The following is a 20,208-nucleotide window of genomic DNA, read 5'->3' on the forward strand; positions in this document are numbered from 1 at the left end:
AAGAAGTGGATGGAGAATATAAGAGAGTATGGAACAGTGGGTGCAAGGATTGTATGGGTGAGGATGAAAGTAGGTATACAAGCATGGGCGATTGTATGTGTGTATGCTCCAACAGAGGATCGAGTGGCAAGAGTGAAAGATGAGTTTTGGGCGAGAGTAGAAGCATGTATGGACAAGTTTGAGAGGAGCGAGAGAGTGCTGTTGATTGGAGACATGAATGGCAAAGTTGGGAATGTATGAGTGGACGGAGTGGTTGGCCAGTGGGGTGTGCCAGCTGAAGTAGATGGGAATGGTAGTGCTTTGATGGACATCTGTGCTGGTAAGGGGTTGGCAATAGCCAACACCTACTTTCGTCATAAGATGATCCACCGGTATACCTGGAGAGTAATAAGGAGGATGGATGGTGAACTTGTTGAAAGAAAGGCAATGATAGACTACGTGTGTGTGGATGAGCGAATGAGAAGACAAGTATTGGATGCAAGAGTGTGGAGAGGGTGGGGGAATGGAGTCTCGGACCATCACTTAGTGATGACCAAGGTAGAGCTGCAAAGAAAGTGGTTGAGGAGACGAAGGGGAAGACAGGAGGAAGCAGCTCCTGTGAGAAGAGTGGAGAAACTGCAAGATAGTGAGAAAATGACAGAGTATAAGAGCATAGTGGAAGAAAGATTGGGAAGGTATGAGCTAGAGCAGATGGAAGGGGTGGAAGACGTATGTAAGATATTCATGGAAGAGATAGGCGCAGCGTGTGAGGCGGTTTGTGGAGTGAGGAGGAGATGCAAGGGTGTGCAAGGGACAGCATGGTGGAATGATGAGGTGAAACGAGCTGTGGAGCAAAAGAAGAAGGCATATGGTGAATGGTTGGCGAGTAGAGGTAGGGGAGAAGATGAGAGAGAGAAGAGAGAGGTATATGTGAGCAGGAGAAGGGAGGTTAAGAGACTGGTGAAGGAGAGTAAGAAGAAAGTGGATGAAGAGTTTGGGAAGAATCTGAGTGTGAAATGGAGGGAGAGTAAGAAATTGTTTTGGAAGGAGGTAAAGAAAGTAAGGCAGTGTGAAAAGGGAAATAGTAGGGGAGTGAAAGATAGGAATAATAGATTGTTGGTGGAGAAGAGAGAGAAATTGAGGAGATGGAAGGAGCACTTTGAGGATTTGTTGAATGTAGAGAGTGAGAGCAGTGTGAGTATAAGTGGTTGGGGAATGGCTGGGAGAAGAAGAGATGAGAGGAGGGAGGAAGAGATCAGTAGGTCGGAAGTAGAGGAAGCGATGAAGAAGATTAAGCTGGGAAAGGCCCCAGGAATTGATGGAGTGTGTGGTGAAATGCTTAGGTATGGGGGTGAGATTGTTTTGGAGTGGATATGGAAGTTGCGTAGATTGGCTTGGGAAGAGGGAAGGGTTCCAGAGGACTGGAAATCAGGTATAATTGTTCCTCTGTACAAAGGAAAAGGGGAGAGAGAAGTATGTGGTAACCATAGGGGTATTTGCCTTCTTAGTGTGACTGGTAAAATATATGGTAGAATAGTCATTGATAGGGTTAGGCATATGACAGAGGAGCTAGTTGGAGAAGAACAAGGGGGATTTAGGAAGGGAAAAGGGTGTGTAGATCAGATATTTGTTCTAAGATGTTTAGTGGAGAAGTATCCAGAGAAGGGAAGGAAAGTGTATGCTGCCTTCATGGACTTGGAGAAAGCTTATGACAGAATAGATAGGCAAGGTATGTGGAAGGTATTAAGAATATATGGAGTGGAGGGGAAATTGTTGAGTGCTGTGAAGAGTATGTACGAAGGAGTTAGGGCTACGGTGCGAGTGGATGGTGAGCTGAGTGAGTTCTTTAATCTCAATGTGGGACTGAAACAGGGGTGTGTGATGTCTCCATGGCTGTTTAATATATATATGGATGGGGTTGTAAAGGAGATGCAAGGTAGGGCAGTGGATGTGGGGCTGGCCCTAATGAATGAGGGTGAGATTTGGAAGCTTCCGGTGTTGCTGTTTGCTGATGATACAGTATTGTTGAGTGAAGATGAATGTGAGTTGCAAGGTTTGGTGAATGAATTTGGGACAGTGTGTAGGACGAGGAAGCTGAAAGTTAATGTAAACAAAAGTAAAGTTATGGTGTTCGAGAGGAATGAAGTCACAGAGTGTGCAGTGAGGTTGGATGGTGAGGATATGGAGAATGTGAGTGCATTCAAGTACTTGGGTAGTGTGATGAGTAAGGATGGAACTTTGGGGGCTGAAGTACGTGAAAGGGTACGCAGGGAAGAAAGGTTGTTGGTACACTGAAAGCCGTGATGAGAAATAGGGAGGTGAGTATGGAAGTTAAAAAGTCACTGGATGATGGTATTGTGATCCCTACCCTGACGTATGGAAGCGAGGCGTGGACCTTGCAAGAGGGGAACAAGTCAAGAGTGAGAGCAGTGGAAATGAGTTACTTGAGAGGAGCATGTGGAGTGACGTGGAGGGACAGGTTGACGAATGAAGAAGTGAAGGAACGTTGTGGGGTAGATGTGGATGTGGTTGAAAAGATTAGGAGAAATACACTGAGGTGGTTTGGACATGTGGAGAGAATGGAGAATGAAAGACTGACTAAGAGGGTGTATGTAGGTGAGGTGGAGGGAGGGAGAGGGAGGGGTAGACCGAGGATGAGGTGGAGGGATGGAGTTGAGAGGTTTATGAGGGAGGGGGGAGTGAGTTGGGGGGAGGGTAGTCAATTGGTGGGTGACAGAGTGACTTGGAGGCGTTTTGTCTGCGGCCACCCTTTGCGGGATTAGGGCGTCGGGCTATAGATAGATAGATAGATAGATTACCATGCATAGCACTGTCAAAACACAGCATCTGTAAAAAAGAAACTGCTATTATGAGAATAATTAACAATGACTATTTTCATTTTCTATGCTGTGTTATAAGTTGTACATATATTACACTCAATATGACATCTCTCATTGTTCAGCAATCTGTTTACTAGACAGTGATGTCCTATGCCTCCCCGGCATGGCCCCATCCTATTAATCACACACTACAGCACCTTGCAGGCCAAATATAACAAAGTCCCACACATCATTAATGGCTGCACTAAAATCACTCCCACAGCTCACTTACTCTTTGAAATGGAAGTCCTCGCTGTTAGAGAATATCTTCATATGAGAAGCATACAGTTCTACACAGCAGCCTACGCTAACACACAGTACCCCTGTCATTATATAACAGGGACACACAAAACAACTAGGCATATAAAACTATCACGCACAAACATTACCAGACCCTCCTCAACAATATCCCACCTTCAAACATCCCAACACTAGCAATGAAGAAACCTACATACTCCTTTCCCGTGCAAGACGATACACCTCAATAACAGCACTGTATTAAAATCCGTCCTCTCAAAATTCACCACAAATAGAGGCATCCTAAAATAGAATTGATCTAGTACAACTAGCTAGATTTAGATCAGAACTTCGCCTAATACTCAACAGTTACCAGCTTTGATTCAGGTTGGGTGGAACTAAAGACTAAAACGATCCGCTTCTAGAACTGACCCACCCAATATAGCACACATAATGGAGCACTGCACAGCATATAACACACTAAGGCGCAGACACAGCATAAATGGGATAGAGAATCCGCGGGACGAACCCAATGGGACAGTTGCTTGCCCGTGATTGACGGGTCTGCTTGGTCAGGCAGACTGGGGTTGTGCAAAACAACAACAAAAAATGATATCTTATGCGGTAAGTCCTCATGCAGACAATTATGTTATGAGACTGTATAAAATAAGACAAATGGAGTAACAAGTAAAATAGCAAGGTCTGTGTCCTGGTAAGGCTTACTCCTGAATTACTGAAAAGACTGCGGCAGGCCAGGGGGAAGGTTAACAAAACACAGTTAGACCTTCCATATTCTGTGGTGACAGCGTTAACATGAATGAGCACCAAGAGAGGATGCAATACCTGTGTCTTACAAATGGTGTAAGGGAGAAATATTTGCCTTGGTCTAATGACGTGAACCTTCGACTGATTGATCTCAACATCGAATCACATCATTCATGCCTAACTCTACCCTTTCACTAAGTTTAGTCCTAGCTGAATCAAAATTGATTTGTTTTTATCTGTTTCCCAGACTTTTTATTTTTATTTTTCTCAAAATCAAATCTCTTCATCCTTGGTTTACATCTCAATTCATCCACAAACTTTGGTCCAAACTGTAATCTAAACTGTCGGAGTCATTGGGTGGAACATTTTACCTTGCCCTCTGGCCTTGACCTTTGACTGAAAGTTCTTAAAACCTAATATTTTCGTCCTTGTCTTACCTTCAACCTTTCCGCCAAATTTGCTCTAAATTGGATTTAAACAGTTTAGGCTGACCTTGCCATCTGCCCTTGACCTTTGGTGTTTCTCTGTGGCCTTTGTCTTTGGATGATTGTTCTCAAAATCAAATTCCTCATTCTTGCCTTTCCCTGAACCATTGTAGAAAGTTTGGTGTAAACTGGACAATAACCTCGTAAGTACATCTTTCTATGAGACACGGACCTTTATCTTACTGTTATAAAACAAGATCAACCTACTGGCTGATCCTCAACCGTTGTACTAAGGATGTTCTAAATCAGATGAAATTTGTTGTTATTTTTTTTTCTCACACAGACACACACGGGTAGAACCTTGACAATCGTGTGAGACTTTGACCTTTGAATTATCCCTCTAAAAAAACTTATTCCTTCAATCTGGTCTTACCCTCATCCCTTCCACCAAGTTTGTTCTAAAAACAAAATCTGTTGAGGTTAACCTTGCCATGTGACCTTAATTTTTGTCTTGTTGGACTACAAATGAATTGGCCTACCGTTTGACTGATCCTCAACCCTTCCATAGAGTTGTTTAAAATCAGATCTAAGAAGAGTTACTGTGGTATCATTTCACAGACAAACACACAGACTGAGGCACACACACACACACATGCACATACGTGCAAGGAAAAGCATTACATCTGCTGTAGTGTTGCCCTTGCAGGTGTAAAAATCTCTAATGCCATAATCTTATAAAATATAATTTTATCATCCAATCCTTCTGTGTTTCACAGGATCATAAGAGGTTCGGGCCCAGAATGATCATTCCCGTCATGTAAGGCAAGGGTCCTCATGTAAGCAATGTACCCCAACCATCCCTCAGATGGAACTCTTTATGAGACCCATCACACTGGCGTGCCTTAACCTACTAGACCACCACGCGTCCATTTCGCTGTATGGTTATCACCCAGTGTGTTAAGTGGTTTCCTGGGTGTTATACATACAACACGTACTTGCGGTGCTCAGAATGCCATATCTGAATTCTGGTGCATTGCTTACCGTGATGTTGAGACGCTGGATCTCGAGCATAATTTCTCAAAACCCGATATTTTTTTCCGACACTTCATGTCCATAACTTTTGGTCTTGTAAAGCACCTTTGGCAGCAGTTAACACCATGTCTCCCATCAGCCAATCGCAGGCGCTGTCAGAACCGACTCTTGAGGATCAGCAGCCATATACAAGATGGTGACAGTACAAACATAAAACAATGTGTTTGGCTGCCGTAGCTGAGTTAAAACATATTTGCCTGCAACAGACGTGTCTTTCTTCGGATCTTTCATAAAGAAATACGTGAATAATAAACGTATTGCAGCCAAATAAGGTGCACCAAACTAGTACTGTATCATAGGACCATCACACATAAGTACCAGAACTGCGGATGCCCTAAGAACAGAATGTGTATATTGCTCGTCTTTTCTCGCCCTGTGTGTTATGCATTATGTGGTGCCAGCACCACACAGAGGGGAAGATTGTCATGGCATAGAAATAAATAGCATGGTAAGAGGTATTCATTACTGATTTCCAGAGGATGTAGTAGATCTCTGTATCTCATTTCATGTCTTCTACACAGTAGACTAGGGAGATAAACTGTCACTAGCTCAATTATTTGCACTGAAACATGACTTGGGGTATAGTAAGTTTTACTTTCAACTCCACCTGAACTGTTAATAATTTGGTGGTGGCGTTCATTTCATCATGCTGTGGCAGATTTCTTCTGTAACAAGGGTTGGCACCAAAGTGGTTAACCCGGTTTTACCCACCCGGGATTTTTCAGTAAAACCCACTTGAAAAAAAAAAAAAAAAAAAAACACTTTACTGTTTTTTTGTTTTTTTTTTCAACCACAACCAGCTGTGTGAGGCATATTTCTGATCTCTGAAGTAAACAAGAAATTTTGCACTCAATTTCTTAATTCTTACTAATACCTTGGTCACTTTTTTCTACAAAATGAGTGTAAACATGACACCTGTGCTTAAGATTGGGTTAAAGAATCCTAAAAGTAACTAGCTTCAATTCAAGGTAAGTTTCCTTGATCTTCATCTGGTGAATACAAACTTTACAGCCAGCACTACCTGTCTCTAATTTTGAAAGTTATAAATTAAAAGTAAAATTGTTTTTCATAGATATGGTTTTTCGTTTGATTAAGGAGGGGGGTAAATTTGTTATATAGCAGTAATAATTACTGGAGTTAACTTATACTATATGTTGTCTCATATCATTACCAAATATCAATAATTCTATAGAAATATAAACATTCCTTTCTGTTTAAAATAGTTGTATTATATAAGCTTAGATATTTGGTTACCAAAAGCTATTATTACTGTTAAGATAATGTGTGAAATCACTTATGCAACAGAACTTTCAATAATAACTATTTGGAAGACTGAGAAATGCAAGTATATAATTACCAAAAAGAAAAGGAGAATAGCAAGGCAAATGACTCCTTCTCCTACTGTTGTATAATGTGGACTGATCTTTGCCAGCTCATGAGTTGTGCAGTGCGCTCAAGCCTCTCATGTTTGAAGAATGTTTTGGTGTGTTGCAGGCAGGCCAAGGATGACAGCCAAACAGGTCAAAACATGACTGTGTTCATTTCCCTCATTCAAATAACTGTGTGAAAAATAAGATTTTATTGGACTATTCATAATTATGTATAGCAGAAACATTATTTTATTTAAATTTAAGGTAAACTTTGAAAAAAAAACACTTTTGCCTGGGTATTGGGGGTATTTTGTGGAAAAACCAGAAAAAAAAACAGGTGGGTTGGGCTTAAAAAAAAAAGGTGGATTTTTTTTTGCCAACCCTGTCTGTAACACTTATCAGTTTCACCCCAAACAGCAGTTAAGCGTTGTGCTACACCAAAACCTTTAATTTTAACTAATTTATATAGTTAAAGGGAAGACATCAAACCAAGAGAAATAGCCTTACCATTCTGGAATGACACAAACGTTGAACCTAACCATTCTGGAGCGACACAAACGTAGGAACTGTGCATAAAATATTTCTAAGTATCTTCTTCTTCCACATAAATACAACAATCCCCCTAAGACAGAATACAGAGGCGGCTATGATATTGGCTGGTATCACCAGTTTATTATACGGCCATAGCACACTGAGATATTAATATGCGTGTCGTCGGACAGGAGACTCCTTTGCATTTTTGCGCATACTATTTCATAAGTATAATGCTGTACAAGGACTGTAACTGTATATCTTCCTTGCTTGAAGTAAGTGTGGTGAACACATGTAGTTATTATTTTTACTAGTAAAACGGGACCAGCCTTTGCACTTCCTTATTAGTTATAATATCATGCCAACTGGATAACATTGCTTCTTAATACATAATAGAAACCTTTAAGAAGCTATGCCAAAAAAGGAAGACTATTGATGTAATTAAAAAGAAAAGAGAAAACGCCAGTGCTCAAACAAATGATGATAATACAAGACATGCATCTGTCCCCAACTCAGCCAAACCTTTGGACATCAGTGAGTACTTACAGAAAGCAGGCCTTCGGATCGCAGCATCCTTAGAACGTAAAATAGGAGAAATAGTCAAAACAAAAGTGCAAGGAAGTAGAAATGACAGCAGTGTAGTTTACAGAAAACCTTGCAGTGTGTGCTCAAATACGTACATAGGAAAAACAGGACGAGGAATGGGTACAAGGATTGCAGAACACAAAGCAGATGTCCAGTGTAACAGAGTATTAACTCCCTAGTGCTGCACATAGATCAGCACAACCATTTGGCCAAGTGGGAAGAAGCTACTTACATTGAGAATTATCTGAATAAACAAATTATAGAAATGCTGGCAGCAGCACACACTTGCGTGAAAAATATAATTATCCATAGTGAAGGATTTTCAGCCTTTGTAGATGTACAACAAGGACAGCACTCGTGTCCTAACCAGGCATTTGAGTAGGACGACGTAATTTTCCTACGAGTATAGGTAGCCAATCAGGCTGTGACACGAGAAATGAGAGGGAATTTCCAGGGGTATAAATGCCACGGCTGTATGACCTCTTGTTTAGAGGGACTTTGAAGCGTGGTTGTTGAGGGTACGGACGTGCGTGTTTTGCTCTCCTTTAGCTGCAGTTCAGACCCACAGGCATTAGCATTTTGTTCACCATGGACTTGTTAAGTTAAGGTAGCTAGTACTTATTCTCCTCCCTTTCTTGTCTAGAGTGTCATTAGGTGTTTGTATCTGTTTCTTGAGATTGCCTTTCCTTACTCCTCTGGAGTGACCCCTTCACTGATCAGTCTTAGTTGTCTTATTATGGGTATTTTGTCCCTTGCCCTTTTTTTTTTTTCTTTTTCTTCCTACTTCCCCCTATGGGGGAGAGGTGGCTACTATGGTGAACATCTCTGCTGCCACTCCCATCTTCAGGGGGGGAGATTGTCCATACGGATTCCTGAATGTGCCACATACTGACAGGCCCCAGACTAGTTTCTGTAAATACATTTACATTTCTGTAAATAATGCTTTCTACATGCTGTCGGTTCCATTTCCTTGACTGATCTGACTGATCTGAATCCTGTAATTATTAAGAGAGTAACTGACAACTATGCAAGCAGGTCAAACAACTGATAACACTTGCTAGTGGACTTTCTGGTTAAGGCTGTTACTTCCTCTCAGGTAAAGGACTTGTCAAGCTGCATTAGTTTCATTGTTATGATGCTGAACCGAGGATCCTGGTTCCATGAATTCCTGCAAGGGTGTTATCACCTGTAAGAACCTCATATCTATGGAAGAGGACGACATCATACGTGATTTTGCTCAGCAGCATGTACTTGATGTTAGATTTATAACTAGATTCTCGAAAGGTAAGAGGACTAAGACTGCCACCAGTATCTTGACCTTTGGCTAAGTTTCTCTCCCTGTGCATGTCAAAGTTGGTTGCTAAATTGTTAACGTCAAGCCATATATCCCTAACCCTCTTTGTTGTTTAAGATCTCAATTGTATGTACTTAAAGACAAGTTTTGTCGGGCTTCTCAGCCAGTGTATGGCAAGTGTGCAGTTCAGGGTCATGATGCTGAACACTGCACTCCGAGTCTGTAAGTTGCTTTCACTGCAAGCGTCGTCACTCCACTTCCTTGAGGAAGTGTCCCACCTATAAGGAGGAGAAGAAAGTCTGCACAGTGAAGGCAATGGAGGTCATATCCTATTATGCTGCTAGGAAGGTGAGGGAGTTGCATGCGACTCCCAAACCTAATGTCTCCTCTGCATCGGCAGTTGTGTGCCGTCCTGTTCTTTGCACAGTGGAGACACAAACTGACCCTGTCCCCAGTACTCTTGTCACTCGTTCTGCCTCTTGGTCTGATATTCCTGTACGTTCCAGCTCTTATTGTTATTCCTGTTGCAGCTTCTTACTTTCAGGCTGCTGCAACTTCTCAGTCAGTACCACCTTAATCGAAGTCTGACAAGCCTTACAAGATTAATCTGATCACCCATACCAAGTAGTCACGTCTTCATGTACCTCCTACTCCTGCTCCAAGGAGGGAGGAAATTGTTAGCTCTTTCTCAAGAGAGTCTGGGAGCCTTGTTATCGATGATAATATGGAGGTTTCCATCAGCAGGCACTGAGATACGTCCTTCTGTAATCTCTCACCCGTTGCCAGGCGACATAAAAGACGAAGCACAATGGCCCACCCCGTAAATCTTAAACACTGGCATTCACTGTATTGGAGTGGAACCATAGGATTCTCAGGAATAAATTACACGCTAAAGAAATCTTGCTATCCATACCATACAGAGGCCAGACATTATTTATTTACAGGAGTTGCATTTGGAAGATCACCCTAATCTCTGCAGTTCAAATATTACCATTCGTATCAAAGACATGATGGTCAAGACATTGCCATACATACAGGCATATCACACTCACAAACAGAAGTGGTTATAAATTCTTCACATGCCTGTTTATTTGCTCTCTCTGCTGTCCTCCACATTTGTAGTGATGCATGATTTTGACCACCTTCCCCGAAATTAGCTAGTGTTGGGCCACTTTAATGCCCATCTCTATCAGTCAGGTTGCTTAAAGATGGATGGATAGTCATGGAGAACAAGGAGCTGACCTAATAATACAGTCCAGCCACTGTCTTCTGAGTGGTGGTAAAGCGATTTGTGCAGATGATCGTACTGGATTTTTTTTCGGCCATAGACTTATCCCTGGCCTCCCCAGTTATACAAGATTTTTAGTGGGAACCTTATGACTGCTCCTCAGGAATTGATCCATTACCCATCTGACATTCTTATTCAGTCGACGATTTTTAGATCCTCCTTTTCCAGAATTAAATATTAAGAAATCCATAAGGGATCCTTCTCAAGGATCACCAATTTATATATATCTGAAGAGCCCATATATGTAAAGCCCAAAATTTAATTAATTCTACATTGCACATAGCTGGTGTTGTTTTGTGTCCATGGTAAATCGCTTAACCCCAGTGACGAAAGTCTAGTCCATTATTAACATACTAAATAATAAACTTCTTTATAACCCCATGACCACTCTGCAGGTGGCCAACAACATATATGACAATCCTAAGGACATCACTAACATCCTTGCCAGGAGTTTTTCTCATATAAGTACCTTAGCCAGTTATGACCAGCGTTTTCAAGACCATAAACGCCTGGCTGAGCTACGAGTAAGAGACCTTGCTACAGAAGATGTAAACTCCCCATACAACCATAAACATCTCCTTGCCCAAGAATCCCATAAAGACACCAGTCCTGGACCAGATACCATCACGTATGGCATAATCCAGCATCCCAATCAAGACAATTTGATTAAGCTGTTAGCACTGTACAAGCAGCTTTGGGTGTCCTGAATTTTCCCAAACTCATGGCATTTTGTGCACGTTATACTGATACCCAAACAGGCTGGTCGTCTTATGAAGCCCATTTCATTTCGTCTTATAGTGCTGTTTTCTTGTCTATGTAAAGTCATGGAATGCATGGTTGATGATAGGCCTCATTTTGTTGTAGAGTGAAGACTGTTAGATGATCGACAATGTGGCTTCTGTAAATACAGAAGTTCACTAGATCATTTAACGAATTTGTAGCATTGCATTTTGGAGGCATTTGCCAATAAAGAATCCATGATACGGATGCTCTTGGATATCCATAAAGCCTACGACATGACATTGCCACACAGCATATTAACCCCTTAACCCTTTAACCACAGGCATTGTTTTGACCCAACTGCCCCCCCCCCACGGGGGTTCCAGCCAAAATGTAAACAAACTTTAAACCTTTATAACTCTGCACAGAATAAATCTAGAGCGAAAAATAAGTTACCATTAGAAAGTACTAACCTTCGGCTTTGCAATGATGTAGGTTTCATGATTTCTTTGACTATCACTGGATGGGCAGTGAAGTGAGCGATCTAAAATCACTATTTTTCGCTCACACACCATTACCAAATGCCAACCTCATTCTTATAATAATACTATAAACACATGTGAACACTGCACATACGATAAACACCCACTCTGTGTTCACTGAGACAGGTAAAAGGCACTGTAATTGCCTGCACTTCACTGCCATATCAGCGGTGTTGTCACTCACACAGCTGGACAGATACTGATGCGTGTTTGGTCAGGGGTGGGGTGGGGGGCCCGGGGGGTGGGAGGTGGGAGCCCGGGGGGTGGGAGGAGGGAGGTGGGGGTCGCCTGGAGTGAAAGAACTTAATAGCTACTCTCCCTTGAAACAGTTGGCGCGCGGAAAAAACGCGCGGTATTCAAAATATTCACAAACATTCCAGAATAACACCCGCGGTTTGGTCCAGTTTTTGCAATGTCATTCTGGGATGACACCCGCAGTTAAAGGGTTAACCATGGGGCGTCACTTTCGTGATGCTTGGGAGCAAGGGATCATACTGCAGGGCGTCACTTTTGTGATTCTGTGTTATTTTGAATTCTCCCAGGCTTTCAAGTGGTGGCTTGTATCATCTATCAGTACTACCAGTGTCCAGCTATACTCAGTTCTGCTAATGTCATCTGCACTCCCATCCACTGTTGACAATATAGCCATTTTTCCCCCTGTCCTTGACTCCCCTCCTTACCTCCCCTCTATTACCCTCTCCTCCCACCTGCCCAGCTGCTATGCAAATCCTGGACAGATTTTTCCATTCATTTTATCCATTGAGATGTGCCCTATGCCCTATTCTTATACATAATAATACATAAAGAGAAGAGGTAATTGATACTGCCATATGTTTGAAATGGGATAATAATCACCTGGAAACACCCCACGTGCGCTTGTTCGCTAATTTTCTCTGTTTATTTACCCTTGAAATATGTCGTATGACCTATTCTCGTAACAAAAATACATATAAAAAAGGAAGGGGAGAAGCTTAAGTGATATTTACATTCACCTGGAACTAAGTAATTTATTATGTATTGTCTAGATTTCCTGCCAATCATTATATAGCATATAAAATAGCAGCTGTCACCATGCTGACATTGTCAACTCTTCCGTGCCCCTAGGCCACATCATTCAGTTTACTGTCGTCTTTCAAGGTGAAACCACTTCCTATTCGTGCCTGTCCTTACCCCCCTGCACAGGGCCTTGTGACATCTACCCCTACAAAACCTCGTGTGGGAAGGGATAAAGGGCTAAGTGACTCTGCTGTGGAACATGAACTGCCTAATTTATCAATGATAATGATGGACAGTGACAACGATCTTTCTGGTGACTCTAAAACAGTGCAAATGGAAATGTAAATAATGTGTAAATAGTAAGTGAAAGCAATGAATGTAAATATAACTGAACAGTGGAAAATAGATTTATAAGTTACTGCAAGTGACAGTGCATAACATAGTGTAAATAAAATAGAAATGTAAATAATGTAAATAAAATAGAGAATGTAAATAGAAACGTAAATAGTTAGTAATATAAGAATATAAGTATAAATACTTGGAGAAATGAATGTGAAAGTGAATATCATGCTTTGCTCTAGCGTGTATAAATACTTGGAGTAATGAAAGTGAAAGTGAAAACTTTCACTCTCTACGCCAGTTTACTGAACGAGAAAATGAGTGCCCGTAGTGAAAATAAACTACTAGTGCTGTGAGAAACTTATGGATAAATACTGTATATATAAATAAGTGTAATAAAGTACTAGGAATATAAAGTGTGAGTGTGTTTATGAATAATAAATGACAGCTCCGCCTCAGAATACCATTGGGGAACAAGTGTGGGTGGAAAGCTCATATCCGCTCGTAATTTACGCTGCTTTCACAGTGTTTTTTTTTTTTAATGAATTCCAAACTACTTGAATTCATAGAATAGTGTTTGTAGTTATAATATCAGGCAGTGGTAACCATATTACAGGGTATCGGGAAGTGTAAAGTGGAGACTTCGTTACCCAACTTCAGAAGTCTCCATAAGTCTTACGGTAGTCGACGAAAGCTCAACAAAAATCACAGGAGAAAGTTGAAGGTATGTGCCATATGCTTATATAATTATAATATTCTAGGACTAATAACTCATTTTTGGGAAATAATTTTAGAAAGTCAGTCAGAGCGCGATTATCCCCGCGGGACGTGCACGGCACACTTCTGACAACCCTGCGGTTAAGGGGTTAATGAAGACTCTGTGCTCCTGGTTTAAGAGGTAACTTCCTTTTTTTTTCCATTTTTTTAAGTGACAAAACTGTCTGTCAAATTGCCCTGGAAGATAACATTTTTTTTTTTTTCAAGAAAATGGGGTACCTCAGGAAAGTACGGGATGCTTATTCATACATTGTTTAGTATAATGTAACATGATATTCCGTCTTCAGCCCCCATCCAGAAATCTTAAATACTGTACTCTTTCTATGCTGATGATTGTGCAGTATGGCACTTTCACTGTAATGCATATTTTGTCTTTGGACAAACCTCCCAAATATACTCCAGACACACCCAAAACACAAAACACCCACACCTCAGATACACTCCAGGCACCTTTAATACTCCGACCCTTCAACACACTATCCCCCATTTGACACCCATATATTTCTGTGGTTGCAGCTTACCAGAGTTCATCATTTAAAATCGTACAGTGACTCGATAAATGAGTGATGCAGCTAGGGACACTCAATGAATTTGGCCATCCATGTGTGTGTGTGCATGTGCGGGGAGATGAAAGAACCGTGTCTACCTTATTATTACTTGTAAAAGAAGTTAAAAATATGTACGTTCCTAAACTGGCCTTTGACTTGTAACCAGTTTATCTCATAAAGTTAAAGTTCAATCAAATGCCTGAAAATGCAGTGCTGCTGTAGAACCTTTCTATTGTTCATATTTGGAAACCGCAGTTATGTATAACTGATGGGAGGTAGGGGATGAGGGCTGGATGTATGATGAGAGGCATTTTGGGAGGTTGGTCTGAGGGGGAAAAAAAATAAGTAAGCAAAGAGAATCAAATTACAAGACTGATGAATCATGGGTTCAGCCACAAAGCTCCATTATTATCGTATCACAGTCAAGTTTTCAGGCCAGCTTTCTAACGAGGATACAGCCTATGTGACGGAAAAGGAAAGAACCAGATGTTACTGGCAAACCACCAAATCGGTAGAAAAGAGGGGGACAGAGGAAGAATTAGTTGGTCAGGAAGTGAATTTCAGTGGAAGGAACAAGACTAGTGTCACGGCTCAATCCAACATGCGCAGGCAGTATTTAGTGGCAAGAAACAATCACAAACACATACAAGTGTGACAGAGAAGGAAAGCACCCATACATTTCCCCATAATACGTTACACAACCATCGATTTACATCCAGGTCCCTATTTTCACTTTTAGGCAACGGACAAACATAACGAATTTAACAAACTTGCTCAGTTTTAAATTGTTCATACCATATTTTTTCTCGCCAAATACAGAAGTGGCTGAAGTGGTGGCGTTTCTGCTGAGCGAGCGGAGCAGCTACATGGTGGGGGCCTGTGTTGAGGTGACGGGAGGATACGCCATGTGATCGCCATACACATCTTTCTCCTCCCCAGTCAAAGACCTTGTGGAGAGATTAAAAATGATTTTATCTGTACTGACTGAACGATTGATTTTAGTTCGATGTTTTTTTTCGTTATGCCTGGAATTTGCTGTCCTTCTTATTCGCTTAACTATGTTAAGTTCTTCTTACCTTTTGAGAGATTATGTTCAGGTTTAAAGAAATACAACATCTTCAAGCAAGACTGGACTTACGTGTGGTAAAATGAATCTGCTTTAGCTGAAACTACTTTTAAACAGTACTGTACACATGGAAAGAAACGGAGGACTACGGATTTCGTAAGGTTTTGAAATCATTCAGAAATGATGATGAAATGATTATTATTCGTCCCGACAAGGAAGGGACGTAGTTATCTAGAATAAGGATGATTATGAATTAAAACCTAATTACATTCTGAGTGACTCCTCTGAATTTAAGATCATCAATTCTGATATTCCTTGTACCATCCCTGTGCATGAAGATAAACTAAACAGATTACTAAGAAGTATTAATAATGAATTGGTGACAGTACGACTATTAGTCGGTGCTTCTATAATGTGCTTTCTATTGGGACATTTACATTATAGCGTGGGGTCTACTGGGGAACTTTAGGATAGAGTAGGTTAAGTTAGGATAGGACAGGTTAGGTTAGGATAGCTTAGGTTAGGTTAGGTTAGGCTAAGTTACATTAGCCTAGGACAAGACAGAACTTAACCCAACCTAACCTATCCTATCCAATCCTATCCTGTCCTGTCCTGTCCTAAACTAACCTAACCTAACCTAACCTATTATATCCTATCCTATCCCAGACTGATCTGACCTATCCTAAATTACCCTAACGTAACATTACCTATCCTATCCTAACCGCAAGCTCTAGAATAACTGTCTCAGTAGATCGCACACTATAGTAACAATTGTTAGTATGTATCTTTCTAGTTCTGTTCCTGGTGATCTCTATGGTCTACCAAGAAGTACACAAGCCTAACATACCTTAAACACCCATCATTTCATTTATAGGTACTTTCAAGTGTAATACAGCAAAATTTTTGGTTCCCCTGATCCGTTTCCTATAAATCAATATATAGTTCAGAATTTCTGCAGTGTTTGTCAAGGAGGTCACTTCTCTGAAATTTTATCACCCAGTCAATCTGGCTGGCTTTGATGTAGAAACCCTGTTTACAACTGTTCCCCTGCATGAAACGACTCGCCTCATCGCACATAACACCAGTATTTCTATTTTCATGTCATTTGACTTGAACAGGAAATCATTGTACAGCTTCTTGGAAGAAGCTACCCCACCAATCCCTGTTTACACATAATGATAAACTTTTTGCTCAAATGGGTGGAGTGGTGATGGGGTCACCACTGAGTCCTTCACATGCGAATGCTTTTCTTTGCCACAATGAACCAACCTGGCTTGTTAATTATCCCCGTGATTTCAGGCCAATTTTTTTTTTTCTACCGAAGGTACATGGACGACACTTTTCTCATTGAACAACCCTGCTCACATTCAATTTTGGGGGGTTATGATGACTCCCAACATCCCAACATAAATTTTACTCATGAAGTTGAAAAAATTAAAAGTTCTCCATTCATTGACATTCTCTTTACCAATCACTCCACTCACTTATCTACAAGTGTTTGCCGCAAACCTACTTTCACCGCCCTAAGAACAAACTTTCTCAGTTACATCCTGTTCAGTTTAAGATTAACAGTATAACTACTTTGTTCAAGAAGGTGAACAATTTATGCTTCTTATGACTCATTTTCCACTCCGAAATTTTATTCTTGAGTCAATTTTGCCAGTAATAAATATCCCGACCATTTTTTTGGGAAACTAGTGAGCAGGTTTCTAAATTCAAAGTTTTCCCCAAACAAGCCAGTTCACACTGTCGATAAAGGGTGTATGTAAACATAGTTCCAATACATAGATTCTTTAACCTACGGAATTAGAACACTAAACAAACTTCTCCGTGACTGTTATCCACAAATTAATTTTTAAGATAATCATTACCAACAAGAGTACTATTGGCAGCTTTCCTAAACATACCCTTTTAGTTCCCATTAACCTCCGGTCCAATGTGGGTTATTTATTTTCATGTTCTAGCTGTCCAGGTAGATATGTGGGATCGACCTCATGTTGGCTGCTCCACCAAATTCTTGAGCACCAAGGTGAATCCATTGAGACTGGAAGGCACCTTTCTAAGCTCTCTTATTCTTCTTTCAGAAAGCAATCTCACCCTTATGATCACCTTTTATCTTCCGCTGATTTGCATATACTAACTTCATTCTAGTCTTACTCAGAGCTCATCACTGCCGAATCAATTCGGATTTGTAGAATTCGACCTAGTCTTAGTAGTTCAGTTAGAGCTACTCCACTATTCACGCAATACTACTTGAAGAGGCCAACTCCTGCTTTGTACTTTTCATATCCAGCATAGCTAGCCAGCCTTTAACCTGTTATTCTGATTTTGCAAAGAGTAAGCGTGTTGCTTTTATACGGTACCCGTGTTGTATAATTTCTCCCTATATAATTTTCTTATGTTAACTCATCTAATGTATCTTCAAATAAAAAGCAGGTTTTATATATTTTTTTAATGACATTGTTGTATTTTAAACTCTTAGATCCACTGATGATGTTGACTGTCTCCGAAATGTCTGAAATAACAGAGATGCTCTTCATATCAATATTGGAATGTAAGAAGATCTCTACCAGTTTATTGTAGCTGCATTTGTGGGACGATAGATACACAACCAGGAACCCAGATTATAAGAAAGCTTCCACGGGGTTATTTATTAGAAGTGATTCGCCCTGTCCTCCTGGAGTCAAGTTGATACCTCTCTCTCACTAGTTCCCTTGGGAGAGAGGTGAGGAGGACATCAAGTTTACCCAATGCCATCACGTTATGCTGAGTGAAGAAATTCCTTGATCGATACATATGAAAAGGTCTTCCCAGCCTTCTCTTCCTTACCCTGCATTCTGCAATAGGAAACTGTCAGCCAAGTCAGCACATTCAAGCTAAAGGCTAGATCATAATAACACATTGGCAGCGGAAAGTATTGCACCACACAACAGTTACATAATTGTACATATTACAGGTATTCCTTTTCCTGGCAAAACTAAGGCTCCCATGACGAAGATCTGTGATTCAGATATATATATATATATATATATATATATATATATATATATATATATATATATATATATATATATATATATATATATATATATATATATACTGTATGTGTGTGTGTGTGTGTGTGTGTGTGTGTGTGTGTATGTGTGTGTGTGTGTGTGTGTGTGTTTAATAATATCCAGCTCAATCCTGCATCATCCTTGAACATGCCTGGGGTTCCATTCACTTGGGACTTATCTTGGAAAGATCATATTTCATTTCTTGTAAAATCTGCTTCCAAGAGATTGGGTGTGCTAAGCCGACTCCGTACCTTCTTTACCCCTGCACAGTTGTTGACTTTATACACGGGTTTTACTCACCCCTGTTTAGAGTATAACTCTCATGTGTGGGGAGGCTTCCCACATACAGCTGTTCTCAATAGGGTGGAGTCAGAGGCCTTTCGTCTCACCAACTCTCCTCCTCTTACTGGCTCCCTTCAACCTCTGTCTCTTCGCCGCACTGTTGCATCTTTATCTCTTTTCTATCGCTACTTCAATGGTCACTGCTCCTCTGAACCATCTGCATGCATCCCTCCACCTCTACGACGGGCGTGTAGCACCCGTCTAGCAACAAATTCTCATCCCTTTTCTGGCCAATTCTCTAATGCAAGAGTTAACTGTTACTCCCAGTCCTTCGTTTATGCAGCAGGTCAACTCTGGAACTGTCTTCCTCTGTCTGTATTTCCTACTTCCTACTATCTCCAGTCTTTCAAACGCAGTGTGTTCAGGCATCTCGAAATGAACGGATCTTGAATTTGGCTGTCATTTGTATTGTTTTTGTCTTTTTCTTGGAAGGAACGGTTTGCGGGCTCCTGGCCTTTGGTTCCTTCTTTATTGCATAATTAAAATATATATATATATATATATATATATATATATATATATATTATATATATATATATATATATATATATATATATATATATATATATATATATATATATATATAAGAATTTGTTCAGCAAACAGTGAGTCGTAGGGGTCTGAGACTGTTAATATCAACAGACTCATGCTTCATTTTATCAGCAGAACATTTTGCCACACATAGCTTTCCTCTTCACTGGTGATGTGGAATTGGGGCACAGTGCTTCGATTCACCGTCGACATAATATTTTAGGAAAAGTTTAGAATAATGGACAATACGTTATAAGCTTTATTGAACGCAGCTATTAGATACACTTGATTACTATGTGATATTGTTGTGGATCAACCCATCTGTCTGGCCAACGCATACCCAACAACCACAGACAATCAATATCCCGTACAAGGCCACCCCTTGTAGTACACTGACGTTCCCTTGCTGTTGATGTTGTGTCGCAACTGCGAGGTGTGGGGAAACTTGGGAGTTTGATTTCTGGATTGACGTCGTGTTTTAACAACACCCAGTTAGTATGGGCACTAAATCATGCTCCACGGCACCCTATTATCTGATTATAAGGTTACATCTCAGCGCTGTGAATGGTTTCCTGAGTTACAGGAAACAGATTTGTCACTTAGTGTAGAGCTGCCTGAAGTGAAAGGAAGAGTCATAAAAAGTAACAAGAAGGAGAGGGAAAAACAGGAAGAGACGAGGACAGACACAGGGACAAAATGATAAGGGTCAAGGAAGAATTAGGCAGCATTAAAACAAATGTGTGAATGATGGTCGCCACCACCTACCACCAATAAGAGATATGAGTTAGTAGTAAAGGATAACACATTACAACTGAAAACAATGGTTCTTTCTATGAACTATACGTT

The 20,208-nt window shown here is 40.6% G+C and overlaps 1 protein-coding gene across 1 annotated transcript in view; it reads left to right on the forward strand.

The window, feature by feature from the left end:
* The window catches only part of LOC145394441 ((3R)-3-hydroxyacyl-CoA dehydrogenase-like), a 57,081-nt gene extending 41,733 nt beyond the window's left edge, over window positions 1-15,348 (forward strand). The window contains exon 6 of the mRNA XM_080268303.1: window positions 15,187-15,348. Coding sequence (XP_080124429.1) covers window positions 15,187-15,278 — 92 coding nt within the window. The 3' untranslated portion in view covers window positions 15,279-15,348. The remainder of the gene's footprint in view (window positions 1-15,186) is intronic.
* The last annotated feature ends 4,860 nt before the right edge of the window (window positions 15,349-20,208 follow it).

Source organism: Coenobita brevimanus, chromosome 27 (assembly GCF_032717465.1).
Source record: "Coenobita brevimanus isolate Jiangsu-jjx chromosome 27, ASM3271746v2, whole genome shotgun sequence".
Taxonomy (NCBI): Eukaryota; Metazoa; Arthropoda; class Malacostraca; order Decapoda; family Coenobitidae; genus Coenobita; species Coenobita brevimanus.